Raw genomic sequence first — 17749 nt, forward strand, 5'->3', positions numbered from 1 at the left:
CGCGACCACTACGGTCGCAGGTTCGAATCCTGCCTTGGGCATGGATGTGTGTGACGTCCTTATGTTAGTTAGGTTTAAGTAGTTCTAAGTTCTAGGGGACTGATGACCTCAGATGTTAAGTCCCATAGTGCTCGGAGCCATTTTTTTTGGCAGCAGTAGGATCGTTTTGCAGTCAGCTTCAAATTTTCTTAGTAGTGTTCTTCAAAATGAATGTCTTCTTCCCTCCAGTGATTCCCATTTGAGATCCAGAAGCATACCGTAATACTTGCATGCTGATTCTACACCTACCGGTAGCAGCATGCCTCTGAAATGCTTTGATGTCTTCTTTCGATCTGACCTGGTGCAGATCCCAAACACTCAATAGATCACACTAGTGTCCTACATGTGGTCTCCTGTACAGGTGAACCACACTCTCCTAAAATTCTCCCAATAAACTGAAGTCAACTATTTGCATTCCCTACCATAATCCTCACATGCTCATTCCATTTCATATTGCTTCATAGCATTAGGCCCAGATATTTAAAGACATGACTGTGTCAAGCAGAACACTACTAATGCTATATCCAAACATTACAGGTTTGTTTTTCCTGTTCATCTGTGTTTTCTACATTACATTTTTCTACATTAAGAGCCAGTTGCCATTCATCAAGCCAACTAGAAATTTTGTGTAGTTCATCTTGTATCTGCCTACAGCCACTTATCTTCGACACCTTCCTGTACACTACAGCATCGTCAGCGAACAACCGCAGACTGCTGCCCACCCAGTCTGCCAGATCATTTATGTATATAGAAGATAGCAACAATCCTACCACACTTCCCTGGGGCATTCCTGATGTCACCCCTGTCTACAGTGAACACTTGTTGCCAAGGACAACATACTGGGTTCTATTAGTATTATTAAGAAGTCTTCGAGCCAGTCACATATCCGGGTGCCTGTTCCACATGCATGTACCTTCATTAACAGTCTGCAGTGGGGTACTGTGTATAATGATTTTCAGAAATCTAGAAATATGGAATCTGTTCATCGATAGTTTCCAATATTTCATGTGAGAAAAGAGACAAACTGCGTTTCACATGAGTGAGGTTTCCTAAAGCTGTGTTGATTAGTGGACATGAGCTTTTAGTTATCTAGGAAATTTATTATATTTGAACTCAGAATATGCTCTAGAATTTTGCTGCAAACTGATGTTAATGGTATTGGTCTGTAATGTCACAGGTCTGTTATTTTACCCTTCTTATATACAGGAGTCACTTGTGTTTTTCTCCAGTCACGTGGCACTTTGCCGGCCGTTGTGGCCGAGCGGTTCTAGGCACTACAGTCCAGAACCACGCGACTGCTACGATTGCAGGTTCGATCCTGCCTCGGGCATGGGTGTGTGTGATGTCCTTAGGTTAGTTAGATTTAAGTAGTTGTAAGTTCTAGGGGACAGATGACCTCCATTGTTAAGTCCCATAGTGCTCAGAGCCATTTGAAACATTTTAACTTGGCACTTTGATTTCCTTCCGTGACTGGACTACTGATGTATTGAAAACTGAATGCAAAGTGTTCAATCATACGGGATTTTAGCCAACAAATTTCAGTTACAACAGTTAGTGGATCTACTAGCTATTCTTTGCATAACCAAGTACGTTAAGCTCAACACTGCACAGATTCCTTTTAACTTCTTACTCTGTGTATAGATGTTTATGAAGCAGATATTTCACTGGTAATTAAATTGTATGTGGCTATCTCATTGGCTGTAATAAGTGATCTAACTACTATGACAAACAGCAGTTAAGTGTATTACATTATCAGTTCATCACTAGTTTGTATACATTCCCTTTCATCTATTTCTTGGATAGTTTGTGGTTATTGATCCTTGGCCTCAAGATAGTCAGCAGCTACCAGTCCTAACTACTCAGGCAATGTGGACTAAAGAGAATCCAGTCATGATCTTTTCTCCAGTTCATAGTTAGCAATACATTTACATCATCCCAAAAATACATGGGATGAGAGACCTACATTAAGGGGGTAGGATGTCAAACAGGCCAACTTGGAGCAGGGGAGACACCACAGGATATTTTAATTTCCACCATCTATACTTTTACATATAAATTCTTAAAACTTTGTCAGCATGACCAGGAAGGATTCAGGATTTACACTCATAGCAATAGAAGTTCAAAAACGCAACAAAATAATTTTTGTTACGTGTGAAATTTTATCATTTTTTTCACTTACTATTGGCAGCATTTGTTATTATAGGTAGACTTTTCTTCATAAGTAAGATTGACTCTTCAATGAATTTTGCACAGCATACAAACCATACTTACAGGTGTATGAAACTCTAGAATTTATTTAATTTATGAAAAAATGAATGCGCTGCTACACTTAAAATTTCATGTTTAGGAAAAAACTCAAATTTTACAATTAATTATCTCAGTTTTTACCACAGTTTTTAATAGATTTGAGAAATTCTGGAGTTTGATACACTTGTAAGTATGGTTTGTATGCTGCACAAGATTCATCAAAGAATCTCTTACTTATGAAGAAAAGTGTACCAATAGCAACAAATGCAGCCAATAATAAGTGAAAAAATGATTAAATTTCACATGTAAATGTATAGACGGTGGAAATTAAAATGTCCTGTTGTGCTTCTCCTGCCCCAACTTGGCCAGTTTGACGTCTTACCCCCATTAAGCCTTTTGACGTTGCCCTGCTTGAATCACTACTTCTTAGTTTTTTTTTTCTGCGGTATTACATTGGCGTATAGTGGTCAATAAATTCAATTTTTATTAATTTAATCTCTCAGATTTCTTCCAGTTGGGTAGCCTCAGAAACTGCCAACACAGGAACAGAAATGATACAAAAATTTAAATTGACAGTTAAATTCACTTTTAAAGATTCCTTCTTCAGAAAACATGTGGGGAACACGGAAAAGAAAGTTAATATGAAACTGGGAAACACTGGGTGGAATAACGAAAATGGGAGGGATAGAGGTAACCACTCACTGTGTAGCTGAGATGTGGAGCAGTTGATAAATCATTGGTAAGTATACATACACATGTCAAGCTAAATTTTTCTGGCACTACAGACCAACTGCGACAGAGCAGGGTCTATGTTGCCCCGTATATGTATGCCTGAGGAAGAACATTATCCAAAAGCTTTGTGATGATTTAAATTTTGCCTGTTGACCACACCAGCTTGACTGATTCCACATTTAGAAATCAAAAGCACTAAAATGTGAATGTCCTGCAGTATTAATTTATTTAATCAGTTAATACTTGATCATTGCCATGAAACAGGTTATAGTACTGATAACTAATTTTGAAAAACATATAACACATAGATGGATATCTGCCAAAACAGTGTAAATGTTTTCATTGGCACTGCATTTGTAACACACACACACTAACACATACACACACAGAGAGAGAGAGAGAGAGAGAGAGAGAGAGAGAGAGAGAGAGAGGGGTGGGGGGGGGGGGGGGGGGAGAAAAATAAAATATAAACTGAAATGCAAAGGCGGTCATAGGAGTGTAGACTGATAGAGGAGAGGATATGGTAAGCCAGAAAATAAACAGAAAAGGATAGGAACAAAGGATATTTAAGAAATGGAGAGCCTAACATGAAATAAGACCAGGAGGACAGCAAGAACCTGACTGGAGAACCAGCTCAACAACACTGATATTGAGAAGATAGATCCAAATGTCTTGAATCACTGTTGGAGTTGACTGGTGGGAAGTTGATTTCTGCGGGTGTCGAGGAGGATGTGATATGAATGTATGTGTTTTCATTTTTATTATTTTCAGCTGTATTAATAGAATTACACTGCAGTTCTTTTTAATAAAAATGCATTTCTTCATCAGAGTTACTTCGTGGATAATCCTAGAGATCTGCAGACATTACGGCATGATAAAGCGCTGCACACAGTGAAGATTCAGCCTCACTTGGCAGATGTCCCTGACTACATTGTACCAGATGCACTAAAACAGTTATCAAGGGTCAGCACTAGCAGAAAGAAAAATCGGCTTGGAAGTTCAAGAAATAATCTTGCAGGTGTTTCTAAAGCTAAAGCAAAGTATGAGGTGAGTGAATAATGTTTGTTGTCTTTTGTTTATCATCTCGGATTCCCTGTTACACAGTATCTGAAATTTAATGTATAGCATTGGAACATACAGTAAATTAGAGCATTTCAGAGGACATTGTTAAGGGCACTGACACAAATGATGCTGTGTGGCACCTCAAGACTTATTTGAAAAGTGTGCAGACTGCATCAATATTTACATCTACATCAAAGAACTGACACATGAATATGTCAAGTTAGAAACTATGGATGGAGTTAGTAACACCATAGAAACAAAAGATCAACTAGTTGTTAAAATCAAACACAAAGTTTTAAAATTTTGTTTCGATCCTCGATTTCTTTTATTGTGATATACAAATAATATTATTTTGTGGCAAAATTTTAAAGTGAGATCATATGATGTTTAGTTATAAAAATTATAAACTTTATAAGGCACAATGGGAGTAACTACCAACAGTTTCAAAAAGTTTTTAGCTGAGATACATAATGAATATGGAGATGCAATTTATCATTCCATTGTTCATTGACTTAGCCATGGAAAGGCACTAGATAGATTTTTCAACTTACTTTCAGGAATAAAATACTTTCGTATCAAAGAATGAAGTGCTCTTCAAAGAACTTTGTGTTTTAGGCTGGATATGTTGCTTAACATTTTTAGTAGATATAAATTACCTCTTTAAAAGACTTAAATTTAAAACTACAAGGAGACAGAGTATTTGTAAATGATCATATTCGCACATAAAAATGTTTGAAAAAATTTTAAGGACCACGTCAAAACAAACGTTTTGGCAACTTTACTGCCTTACAAGATATTATTTATGGAACATCCACATGAAAAAAATGTGATTCTCCTATTAAAATGTGTGTTTGGGCAACTCATTGAAAACAAATTAATGTTATTTTTCAGCTTTATACTTTTGCAACTGAGTTCAGATTTTTCCAAAGAAATTTTAAAAATGGCTTTCTAAAAGTACCAGAAAATTTACTGGTGGGAATAATTGAGCCTCAAGCAAATTATGCATTAAAGCAATCTCTCGATAATGACAGTATATTATATGATAGTCTTGCACCGTATGGTGCCAAAACATGGGCACTGTGTTGGATAGAGCAGAGAGACACTTGAGGCTTTTGGGATTGTATTTGGAGAAGAATGGAAGATGTGAAATGAACAGATAAAATAAGAAATGAGTTTACATTACACAGGGTGAATAATAAAGAACTATTACTGGAAACAATTAAGAGGAGAAAAATAAATCGGCTAGGGCATTAAATGAGAATAGGAGGAGTGGTGACTGAAAACAGGACCAAAGGAAAAATGAAAATATCAGCTAAGTACATCATCATTTTCAAATCTCCATCTCTCCACCACACTCAGTAGCAACACTTTCATTCCTCCAGTCCTCATTTTTTCCATTCACAGAGCTTCACCTTCCATCCCTTACCACCCGTCATTGTTGTGTGTGACCAAATTTTGTCACTTGCTACGAGCAGTTTAAAATATTGTGAAACTTTGTTCTGCTACATTATTTTTCACAGATGGAATTTTGATCCACTATAAGATGAAGTGGAATCAAGTAATAATGGTAAAGCCTTATCTAAATTAGTTAAAACTGCTTTATGGTCAGTGTATAATTCCTGACAGATATCATGGCTGATAATTGGTTTTGCTCAACTTTCCTCATAGCGTAATCAACTTTTCTAAAGCCAGTTTTACAAAGGCATGAATTATTTACACTTTCATTCCCCAACATTGCTTACATGTGGAAACATGCAGCTGCCACACTGTCATGTGTAAGTTACAAAAGTTAAAAGATGTTTAACTTTTTTACATGATGCATCTTCCCCACCATCACTTATGAGCTTCAGGAATTGCCGACAGGTGAATATGCTGTCATTCTGCTTTTCTTCATTGAACTGTGTGTCTCTTCAATCGTTTGTTTATGGGTGTGAATAATCAGTGCCATGACAAAATAATGGACTTCGTTTTCTATTAAATAAATAAATACTTTGGAAAGTGGCATTATTTTCTTAAACTGTGCATTACGAGTCTCATTCTCACATTCTGCAATTTCTTATAATCTCTTATTTGTAATACGTCATTTCAAGTGATGGGTTCAGAAAATATTGTAACAGAGAGTGTTGACTAGCTGAGGTGCAGAAATCAAAATTGTAAAGGTATTTTTTCTTTTATTGTAATGATGATAATTTTATGCTTTAGTCGTAATATGGTGAAGTGGAAATACAGAATTTATATATGGCTTTAGAGGATTAAAGCTACTCTTGACTCCAGCTGAAATCCTATGTAAATACAGCTGTATTTGTATTGGTGCAATCACTGAGTAATGACTATTGTGCACCATCTCACAAACCTTGCTTACAAAATTGATAACCATATTGGTAAAGAAGCATCATATTTTACAGCACCTGTGGCCTAGCAGAATCATGAAACCTCTGAAAATGAAAACAAAGCAGAACAGAGGAGACAGTTCGGTGTATTATAAGTAGCATCCTGGGAATAGCACTCTTCAGAATCCAATATGTGTTGCAGTGATGATAGTGTTTGCAATTGCCGGAAATCAGCATTATAATCATTGTCCTAAGTTACTATTGGTACACTGAAATTGGGAAGAGCCACAGGCACTAAAATGTATGTGAAATTGCAAATGCATGCCAGTCCAGTGAACTTTGATCTCCCTTATGCAATCACTTGTAGCTGTAGAAAAGATAGTCATTCAAATGCTGACACAGAAAAATTCGGACAGTTTATCCAAACATATAATACTCTGTCGTCCAGTGAAAAATGATAGCAAAATGTGCAAGAAACCAAAGTCATTAGACTATGATCCATTGGATCCATTGCTTCTGCCTGATAGATAAAATGTTGACATTCCATGACAACTTAAGGAAGATGAAATCTTCCAGGTGGATCCAACAGATTTGTGTAGCTCCCTGTAGCCATCAGAGTCTCCAACTAAGCAGAGAGAAAATATTAAAGAAAAGGAAAAAGCCACCTCCAGTATGCTAGTGTAATGTGAACTACTTGGGGACATGGATAAAACAATAGTTCAAACAAAAGGAAGATTTATGTGCTTGTGTCTGTAGGCAATGGATAAAATTGCTGGCACTGCTATATTAAGGTATTATATCCTCCATCATGAGGTTGATCATATTGGGCACAGAACCAAAGGGGGTATAGCTCTGTTTGCAAATGACACACATTCTTCTGTCACACTGCTTACTCATCGTCAAACAATGGCTGTTACAATTAATGAATCATATGACTTAAAAGCATGAGTGCATTCTCTTGCAGAAATATGATTGATTTTTTGGACTTCCAGCTGTATGAAGTAGTTACGTGTCTACAAACGTTCTGTCAAGTGCTTCTTAGCAATTGTCAGGTGGTAAGTGACTGCCTTATGGTTGTCACCTTCATCTTTATGTAGTGTTGGTAGTGGTTGTGACATTTCACTGAGCAGTCCATCAGTTATAAGGCGGTGTTTATGTCCCACTGTTGCCGCACCTGATTTAACCTTGCGATGCATTGTTTCTGCACTGTGATCAGCTATGAACTGTCATCTTTATAGATAGTATTGGCAGATATTTTTTATCTCTGTAGCTTCTTTAGTTACATTATCCCATTAATAGTTAGCTTTTGTGATGACAGAGATGTTGCTGAGTTTTCCAATAAAATTTGTTACTGCTGATTTCTCTGGATGTCATAGCACATACATCTCTCATTTTCAGTCCAGCATTGTTCTATTGTGTGTTTATCTGACATAATATGGTCCACACTGTCATGGTATTTTGTAAATGATGGGAGTTCTCAAGACCACATTGCCTTTCATCAGCATCATGGACTTCATGTTATGTCTGTTTCAGGAGCCATCCTTTTATCCTAGCAGTGGACCACAAAATAGCAAAAATACCTCCTGAAATTGTTCGCAATATTTTCATGGCAGTGTAGCCATTCTCGTGGAAGACTGTTCATTTGTGGTTCAATATTTCTGGTGGTTTTCAGCTTCAGAGGTGGCTTCTACACAGTGTGCATTTGAGCCAGGTGGTGATGACTGGAAGTGTGCTGCATGAATGACTGTTTGAAGTACCTGGAAGTGTGAGATGATTTTATTCGGGATAACCATGTTCTCCCTGTGATTACCACAAGATGCAGCATTAGGCCCCAAGCCTGTAGTATATCTCCTCACCCATTCCTCCTAGTGAGAGAAAAACATGCAACATGCCATAGCCTCATCATGTGCCTGCCTCACAGGTCAAGTTCTTTACTTTCCCAGCTGCTGTATGGTACTTCTGCATTACTACTAGGTCCTCCGCAAACACACACTTTTCATTCTGCTCCTCAACCTTCACATATTCTACACAGCAAGAAGTTATGAGTGATCTCCATTTTAGTGACTGCTTTCCTCCATGGATCTGTCTACATAACACTGCAGTTCTCAAAAGGAACCTGCCAAGAAGAGTAATAAGCAGAGCAAATCGCACACTGTTATGTTCAGTTTGATAAAGGACTTGATGTACCACACTACTGACAAGGTCCCCAAGGCTGGAGCGTACTATCACCCTGGTTTCTGAAGAGGTGCATAGTTGCTTTAAATGTACTGAAGTACCACAAGAGCTCTATTCTTAGATACTTTTTTTAGTTAATGTAGTATGACATTTAAAGTGATTATCATATTTATATGATAAAACAAAGGAATGACTGTAAGCAGGAATACTCTCTTCGCAGTTTTACAGTTTTCACTGAGCTTGCCTTCAGGATCCACTTACCAAATTATTTTAAAATATTTGCTGCAAAGTAAATGCTATTTCAAAGACTGTGGAGGAGATGACAAGGCATGCTAATGGCATAAAGTTCCTAAAAGTAAGAAATTTGGCAGTCCGGGGCTTCCTTGTCTATTGCAAAAAATGGGGTAAGGAGGAGTCACTTTGCTGGGAATGAGTTGGAAGATGTACCAAGCAAGAAAATATGTAAAGCAAGTCCTGTCGTTCAGTGTGCTTTCAGTGTACCATTGAAGTATAGAGTTGTGCATTGGCAAGAAAAGAATTGTTGGAAAGAACAGGCAATAAGCTGCAGTTGATAAACTCAACATATGACTATGATTACATGACAGTCTGTTGAGGCAGGTCTTCCTTTTCCGGTGAATGGTGCCTCAGGTGTGTGGTGCTTGTGATACCCAGATATCATTATACCACATTTTGATTGTAATTTATATTCAAACAATAGGGCAGACACTGGGATCTAGCTGGTCTGCATTCTCTTTCAGCACACAAAGGAATGACCGTGGCATTGACATCTAAATTGTTGCAAGATGTCTAACCTGCTTCCTAAATTATTCTTTGGGAAATTGTAATGTGTTGTCAACGTCAAGTGTGTGAGAGAGAGAGATTGAGATCTTGTTGTGGGCATGAGGGGCATGCAATATAATTTTGCATTCCTTAATGTAGCCGGGAAGCTTTGTAGAGAATTGTGAGACTCTGATATGTTAGAGATCCACTGAGTTTATAAATGTGAATTTGTCCTTGTTGTCAGTGTTTGTTAATCTCAGTAAAATGTCCAGTCATAAATGAAAAAGTCAAAGGAAAATTATTAATTAAAATCTTGAAATGAGAATTGCATTGCAATTGCATGACTGTACTGAGTAGTACCTGCAGCTAAGAGACGTGTCATCAAGTAATACAGCTTACTAAAAGCCAACCACAAACTATGCAAAAGGAAGCTAGTTAACATCAGACGTAACATCGAAAGGTAAAACTGTTAATAATGCAACACCTCGCTTGCCAGGCCTAGTCCTAGTGAAAATGTTACATCCTTGTCCTTGCCTGACCTGAGTGCTGACATTCCCAGCTTCTATTATTGAAAGACCAACAGTTAATGTTGAATTTGAACCAGAAAATGATTTTCACATATAAAAATTATTTTGTGGAGAGACACTATGTTAGCAGGCAAGTAAATTCTATGACAAACTGGGGTTTTAACGCTGAAATTTCGTTTTTGTTATCTGAAATGTGCCTACTAACCCACCAAGCAGTTCCATTACATAGAGATAGTTTTGTTCCAAACATTTACTCAGGTATATCATTTGTTCATTGCCTGAAATAATCCTATCCAGTTGAATCCCACATGTTATTGAAATTGGTTTGTTGTTCAGTTAACACTTACCATGCTAAGCCCTTAACTGCATGCCACTCCCTGTGTGCTGGCTGATTTTTTCTATTTTCAACAGACTTTAAATAGATGTAAAGGACGGTTAGTTAGAGATACATAAAAACTACAGGTGTGGTTTAAAACTTTAAGGTTTCAACTTTACATGGGTTAACAGTCATGTGTATGGGGCATATACTGTTTCCAAGAAGTGATGCGGATTTCTCCTCGATTTTGCGAAAATAAATTTTTGTCAAAAATTTATTTTTACTACTGTATTCAATTTAAAGAAGAAATAAATTTTGGAAAGTGATCATTTGACACTGAAAGGACATTTGTTATACCATTTGCACATAAAGCATAGCTACATACACATAAGCTATTTTGCATAGTGAACAACAGTGTGATAAAGCTTGAAGCACGGGGTGACACACAAACCTACATTACACTCACTGCACTCATAAGAAGTATCTCTCCTTCCAGCTTTCCCAGTAATGTTCTTTTGTTTTCCACTACACACTACACAACGTCTTTGTGCTTTCTTCTTCCTTTCTGCCATTTCCACACGGTTCGGAAAATGTTTCTGCGACAATCGAGCAATCATTGCAGATCCATGAGAATCCTCAATTCTCTCTCCCCTCTGTAACACTAACGCAGTGCAAACCTCCGGTATAAACTTAGGAGTGCTCAGTTTCTTCTCATTGATGCAATTGTGCAAAATACAACCATTGGAAACTGCCATAATTATACAGTGGAAGGCAAGCTTTCTCCACCACTTCACTGTTTTGTGATCAAGTCCTCCGTATGAAAGACCCCGATGAAAAAGGTCTACACCAGCTTTATGTTTGTTGTAATCCAGCACTGCCACTGGTTTCAACTTCTCATTGCCTTCTCTTGTAGCAACAGGCAACATTGAGGATGTGTGCCTGGTACTTATCATCCACACATCCCTCTTGTCATTCCATCGCAATGCTAGCACATCGACTTGCGGTGAAATATTTGTTCACCCTTTTTGAGTTTACCCTCTTTGAGAGTCTAGGGCAATCCTTTTCTGTTTGGCATTGCAGTCTCTACAAGACCAGTGTTGGCTCTAGCCAGTTCGTCGGCTAGCTGAACACTGGTGTAAAATCTGTCAACATATAGTGTGGCCCTTACCTTGGAGTGAGCCGAGCAATCGCTTTACCACTGCAGAAGCACTGTTGTCCAGTTTATCGTCCCTTCCGTGATAAACTTCAAAGTTGTATATGTACCCAGTTTTGGATTCTGCAAGAATGTATAGCTTCATGCCGTATTTGTTTGGCATATAAACTTTGAAACCTACACGCCCTCTGAAAGGACACATACCTTCATCAATGGTTAGCGCTTCACCTGGCTGATAACTTTCTTTGAAATTCCCTACCAAATAATCCAGAAGAGGCCTGACCTTATGAAGGGCATCAAAGTCTACTTCACCTTTCATTTTTTGCTTTGAATTGTCATTTATGTGGAACATAGACAAAATATTCAGAAATCTGTCCCTTGGCATAATACTGAGGCAAAAATTGCAGCTAACCACTGGATCACTACACCAGTGACTGGCCATACTTGGCCTCTCACTGATTGACATGTGGAGGATAATAGCCAGAAACGTCTTTGTTTCAGCAATTGTTAGCGTCCTCCACTGCTTGAATCTAGAATTGGGCCCTAATTTGTTTTGTGCTCTCAGTGTGGCCAGCTTCTGTCTAGCATATAGGTTTGTTTGTTCCTTCATAATTGAAATAACCCTGTCATTTATAAAATGAGAAAAAAAATCTAAATATTCACTAGACTGACCAAGTCCTACATTATTTAGCACACCATGAGACCCTGTAAATAACAAAATGTTTGGTGTTTGATCCACTACAGTCCAGTCATCCTGTGAAACGTCACTCAATCTTGGCCTCTTTCGATGATGAGTGAGGGGGAACACAGGCGGGGGCTCACCTTCATCTGACGACAAATCTGTGTCTGAAATAATACAGAACGTAACAGAACAAATTTCAACATGAACTGTCTTGTTCTGCCTCGATTTAGTAAGATGTTAGACTTACCTGGACTATTGTTATTTTCCGGCATTTCGTAATCACTGTCACTATCGAAATTCGAAAAATCATCATCAGTAGGTTCAGCAAGTACTTCTTCAATCATTTTTCGAAGTTTTGCATCCTCATCACTCGCCATTGTGAGTAAAAAGAAGATAAACAAGCTAAAAACAAAATACTAGCGCCAAAATCAACGGTAAACAAACGACAGGACACAACAGAACATGTAACATACGCGTGAAAACACACGTGAATTCGTTCGGAAATACATACGGATATATCGCATTACCCCACTAGGTGCTGTCATCTAGCGCTAATATGATGAACTACAAGCGTTACAGGACCTACAGGTTGTAGCAGGAACGCTAACAATGCATTTGAAACATTAAAACAATGTGGAATGCAGCGGGACGTAATATTACGGCGGCCGCATTTTCTTCGTTTACGCCCGCGACGTAATATTACGGCAGCCGCACGCTAAGTGTTAAACATTCACATACTTCTTTTATGTGTAACCTTCAATTAAAAGAGACTATATTAAAAAATGGTTAATTTTTTCAGGCCAAGAAAGCCAACCCTCTGAAGAGCATGGAATTTTTTGGATTCAAGAAGAGGAAAACATCCTGATCCTAAGAAGATGTACAATTTGGATGTACTTGTACTTCTTGTATAAAATAATTTAATAAAAATTTTTATTTTTATTTATATATATACAATGCTGTATATGAGACCTACACCACTGCCCAACTATATTGGTCTTTCTAAGTGTCTAGGAAAACTATATTCCACTCTCAGTTCTCCTGCTTTGAATGATGATTGCCAGAATAAAAAAAAGTGTATTTACATAGTAAATTGGTCTTAGATAGCCTGCTGTATGGAAATTTGTTCTATTTATGTGCATTTATCCGGGAGTGGTAACTGCAAATTGTGATGTCAATAGCAATCCAATCCTGTTCATGGTACCTGCTGGTTGGTTGGTTGGTTTATTCCATGTCAATGGCTCCTGCCTTGGAGATATGATGCAAGCCATGGAAGAACAGCTGTGACAACCCCAATGATGTCATGGGAACAGCAGAAGAACTGTTATCTTAATATTCAATTGGAATCTCTTAACTTGAACAGATAATTTTGGATATAGTCCATATTAATGTGTTCGTGATGTTCCAGTGAGAAACCTTTGTTACACATGGTCATTGCGAATGAGACTACGATTTATGGCACATTGTTTGTTAGAAGCATTGTATTTATTTCAAGAATGTGGATATGGATTGTAATTGTGGCTTCCAACAACAGCTGCAGCACTTCCAGAAACAAAATCTGGCCGGAGATATTTGTGAGTGAAGAAATGACGAGGTGAGCAAATGACTTTACAGGGCATCGTAGCTCCCGAGCAAACTTTGTATTGCACACTCACTATCATGAAACAAGCAAACAGAACATCACATGTAGTGACCGGGATAACAACCCAGAACAAATACTCCTGGGAGTAAATAAAATTGATGAAGAATAAGAATAACAAACAGAACTTTAAATTGTTGAAGATCATGGTAACTTTTGAATGGAAATTTACTGGAATTGATATCTGTAGTTCTTAGCAGGGGAGGTCAATAGCCAAGATTACGCTACAGTTTAAAAGCAATTGATAGCACTGCAACTTGAAGAGATTTGAGCAGTCAATGAATATATATTAAGTCCTTCAACTACAATTACAATGGGGAAGAAACTAACTATTCCACAAGTTGGAAGATTTTCGACTGTGACTTCAGAGGGCTTCCATGTATCATTAAAGTTTATAGCATCTATTGTGGATCACAGCTGGAGTTTGTCATTCTACATCAGTGACAGTCTCAGATGCACACACTCTTTCGACAATGCAGTCTGACTGTTACATTGCTGAATCTTCCTGTCGGCATCTTGATGTGGCTTGAAGTTTATCAATTTCAAATTTTTTTTGGTGGTGGTGTTTGTGTCGTCGGGTAAGCTGTAGGTGGTTTCACAACCCGAGTTTGTGGGTGTGCTACAGTGTCATCACCAGCATTGTTACAGTATTAAACTAAGCATTATTGTAAGTATTTTATACCAGTAGTGACAAGAAGTATGGAGGCAGAAGTGCCACAACAGTTTAAAAAGTAAAGTGCACAATTAAGTACTTTTATAGAGAAGTTAATTGCTAATACATACAATACTAAATCAGAATTTAAAAAATGAAATAAAAACAACAAATACTACACTTGAGCAAACAAATGCCATACTCGAGCAAACAAATAACACACTTGAAAAGCACATCAAATTCCATCAGAAAATTGCAGATGACACTTTTCACCTTAACAGAAGAGTTAAATGCTAAGGCAACTAAACAATATTATGAAAAGGAAAGTTGCTACTCACCATAAAGCGGAGATGCTGAGTCGCAGATAGGCACAACAAAAATACTGTCAAATATAAGTTTTTTCGGCCAACAAGGCCTTTGTCAAAAACAAACACCCCCCCCCCCTCCCCCCCCCCCCCCCCACACACACACACACAAATGCAACTCTCACACACGACTGCAGCCTCTGGCAGCTGAAGCCACACTGCGATCAACAGCAACAGTGCATGATGGGACTGGCAACTGGGTGGGGGTAAGGAGGAGGCAGTCATTGAAATGAACAATGTTCTGTTGGGCAGTGTGCTCAGCAATAGGGTGGTCCACTTGTTTCGTGGCCACAGTTTGTCGCTGGTCATTCATGTGGACAGAATGCTTATTGGTTGTCACATCCACATAGAATGTAGCACAATGGTTGCAGCTTAGTTTGTAGATTACTTGACTGGTTTCACAGGAAGCCCTGCCTTTGATTGGTAAGGTGATGCTTGTGAGTGGACTGGAGTAGGTGATGGTGGTGGGAGGATGTATGGGACAGGTCTTGCAACTAGGTCTATTATAGGGATATGAGCCAAGAGGTAAAGGGTTGGGAGCAGGGGTTGTGTAGGAATGGATGAGTGTATTGAGCAGGTTTGGAGGACTGCAGAACCACTGTGGGAGGGATGGACAGAATAGTGTGCAGAACATTTCTCATTTCAGGGCACGGCAGGAGGTAGTTGAAACACTGGCGGAGAATGTATGACGGTTCGAACTTTAATAGTGGCAACTATTTATTTACAGCTCGTACAAAATAGATATGTGTTTCAAAGCTTTACTGATCTTCAAAGTAGGCACCAGCATTGTGTATAACCCATTGCCAATTATTTGTAGGAGTTCTGAAGTGAATGCCGTGAAGCGTTTCCTTCAGTTAAGAGATTGTTGAATTCATGAGTGCTTTAATCGGGGGAGTGCAGTAGGTGATATGGCACTTAGCATCCCCATCAGTCAAACAAATCAGTAACAGCCTGCACTGTATGTGCTTGAACATTGTCCTGCAAAATGATGGTCAGGTCCTGCAGAAAGTGTCATCACTTCTGGCTCTATGCTGTTCATTTTTGGAGCACAACCTACGACCAGCTTAGAGACAGAAGTGATGACACTTTCTGCAGGACCTGACCATCATTTTGCAGGACAATGCTCAAGCACGTACAGTGCAAGCTGTTACTGATTTGTTTGACTGATAGGGCTGCTATGTGCTATGCCACCTACTGCACTCCCCTGGCTTAAGCCCTCATAAGTTCAACTCGATTTCTAAACTGAAGGAAACAATCAATGGCATTCGATTCAGAAATTCTACAAATTCGTTGGGCAAAAGACCGTGCCACTTGAACTGTCAACACAACTGGCACTGCTAAGAGTATCCTAAGACTTCCATATTACTGGCAATGGGTTTATCTACATCTACGTCTACATCCATACTCCGCAAGCCACCTGACGGTGTGTGGCGAAGGGTACCTTGAGTACCTCTATCGGTTCTCCCTTCTGTTCCAGTCTCGTATTTTTCGTGGAAAGAAGGATTGTCGGTATGCTTCTGTGTGGGCTCTAATCTCTCTGATTTTATCCTCCTGGTCTCTTCGCGAGATATACGTAGGAGGGAGCAATATACTGCCTGACTCTTCGGTGAAGATATGTTCTCGAAACTTTAACAAAAGCCCGTACCGAGCTACTAAGCGTCTCTCCTGCAGAGTCTTCCACTGGAGTTTATCTATCATCTCCCCAACGCTTTCGCGATTACTAAATGATCCTGTAACGAAGCGCGCTGCTCTCCGTTGGATCTTCTCTATCTCTTCTATCAACCCTATCTGGTACGGATCCCACACTGCTGAGCTGTATTCAAGCAGTGGGCGAACAAGTGCACTGTAACCTACTTCCTTTGTTTTCGGATTGCATTTCCTTAGGATTCTTCCAATGAATCTCAGTCTGGCATCTGCTTTACCGACGATCAACTTTATATGATCATTCCATTTTAAATCACTCCTAATGCATACTCCCAGATAATTTATGGAATTATCTGCTTCCAGTTGCTGACCTGCTATTTTGTAGCTTAATGATAAGGGATCTATCTTTCTATGTATTCGCAGCACATTACACTTGTCTACATTGAGATTCAATTGCCATTCCCTGCACCATGTGTCAATTCGCTGCAGATCCTCCTGCATTTCAGTACAATTTTCCATTGTTACAACCTCTCGATACACAGCATCATCGGCAAAAAGCCTCAGTGAACTTCCAATGTCATCCACAAGCTCATTTATGTATATTGTGAATAGCAGTGGTCCTATGACACTCCCCTGCAGCGCACCTGAAATAACTCTTACTTCGGAAGACTTCTCTCCATCGAGAATGACATGCTGCATTCTGTTATCTAGGAACTCTTCAATCCAATCACACAATTGGTCTGATAGTCCATATGCTCTTACTTTGTTCATTAAACGACTGTGGGGAACTGTGTCGAATGCCTTGCGGAAGTCAAGAAACACGGCATCTACCTGGGAACCCGTGTTTGTGGCCCTCCGAGTCTCGTGGACGAATAGTGCGAGCTGGGTTTCACACTACTGTCTTTTTCGAAACCCATGCTGATTCCTACAGAGTAGATTTCTAGTCTCCAGAAAAGTCATTATACTCGAACATAATACGTGTTCCAAAATTCTACAACTGATCGACGTTAGAGATATAGGTCTATAGTTCTGCATATCTGTTCAACGTCCCTTCCTGAAAATGGGGATGACCTGTGCCCTTTTCCAATCCTTTGGAACGCTACGCTCTTCTAGAGACCTACGGTACACCGCTGTAAGAAGGGGGGCAAGTTCCTTTGCGTACTCTGTGTAAAATTGAACTGGTATCCCATCAGGTTCAGTGGTGTTTCCTCTTTTGAGCAATTTTAATTGTTTCTCTATCCCTCTGTCGTCTGTTTCGATATCTACCATACACAATACTGATGACTTCTTTGAAGGTCAGTAAAACTTTGAAACAAATATCTATTTTGTATGAGCTGTAAATAAATTAAATAAATAGTTGCCACTATTTAAGTTCCAACCCTTGTAATTCAGTTGCTCCAGACCTGAAT

The 17749-nt window shown here is 38.9% G+C and overlaps 1 protein-coding gene across 3 annotated transcripts in view; it reads left to right on the forward strand.

The window, feature by feature from the left end:
* The window catches only part of LOC124619961 (probable ATP-dependent RNA helicase DDX56), a 102373-nt gene extending 89381 nt beyond the window's left edge, over window positions 1-12992 (forward strand). For all 3 annotated transcript variants that reach the window (XM_047146634.1, XM_047146641.1, XM_047146626.1), the window contains 2 exons: window positions 3847-4065; window positions 12843-12992. In XM_047146634.1, the coding sequence (XP_047002590.1) occupies window positions 3847-4065; window positions 12843-12908 (285 nt within the window). In that variant the 3' untranslated portion in view covers window positions 12909-12992. The remainder of the gene's footprint in view (window positions 1-3846; window positions 4066-12842) is intronic.
* The last annotated feature ends 4757 nt before the right edge of the window (window positions 12993-17749 follow it).

This window comes from Schistocerca americana, chromosome 1, assembly GCF_021461395.2.
Source record: "Schistocerca americana isolate TAMUIC-IGC-003095 chromosome 1, iqSchAmer2.1, whole genome shotgun sequence".
Classification (NCBI taxonomy): Eukaryota; Metazoa; Arthropoda; class Insecta; order Orthoptera; family Acrididae; genus Schistocerca; species Schistocerca americana.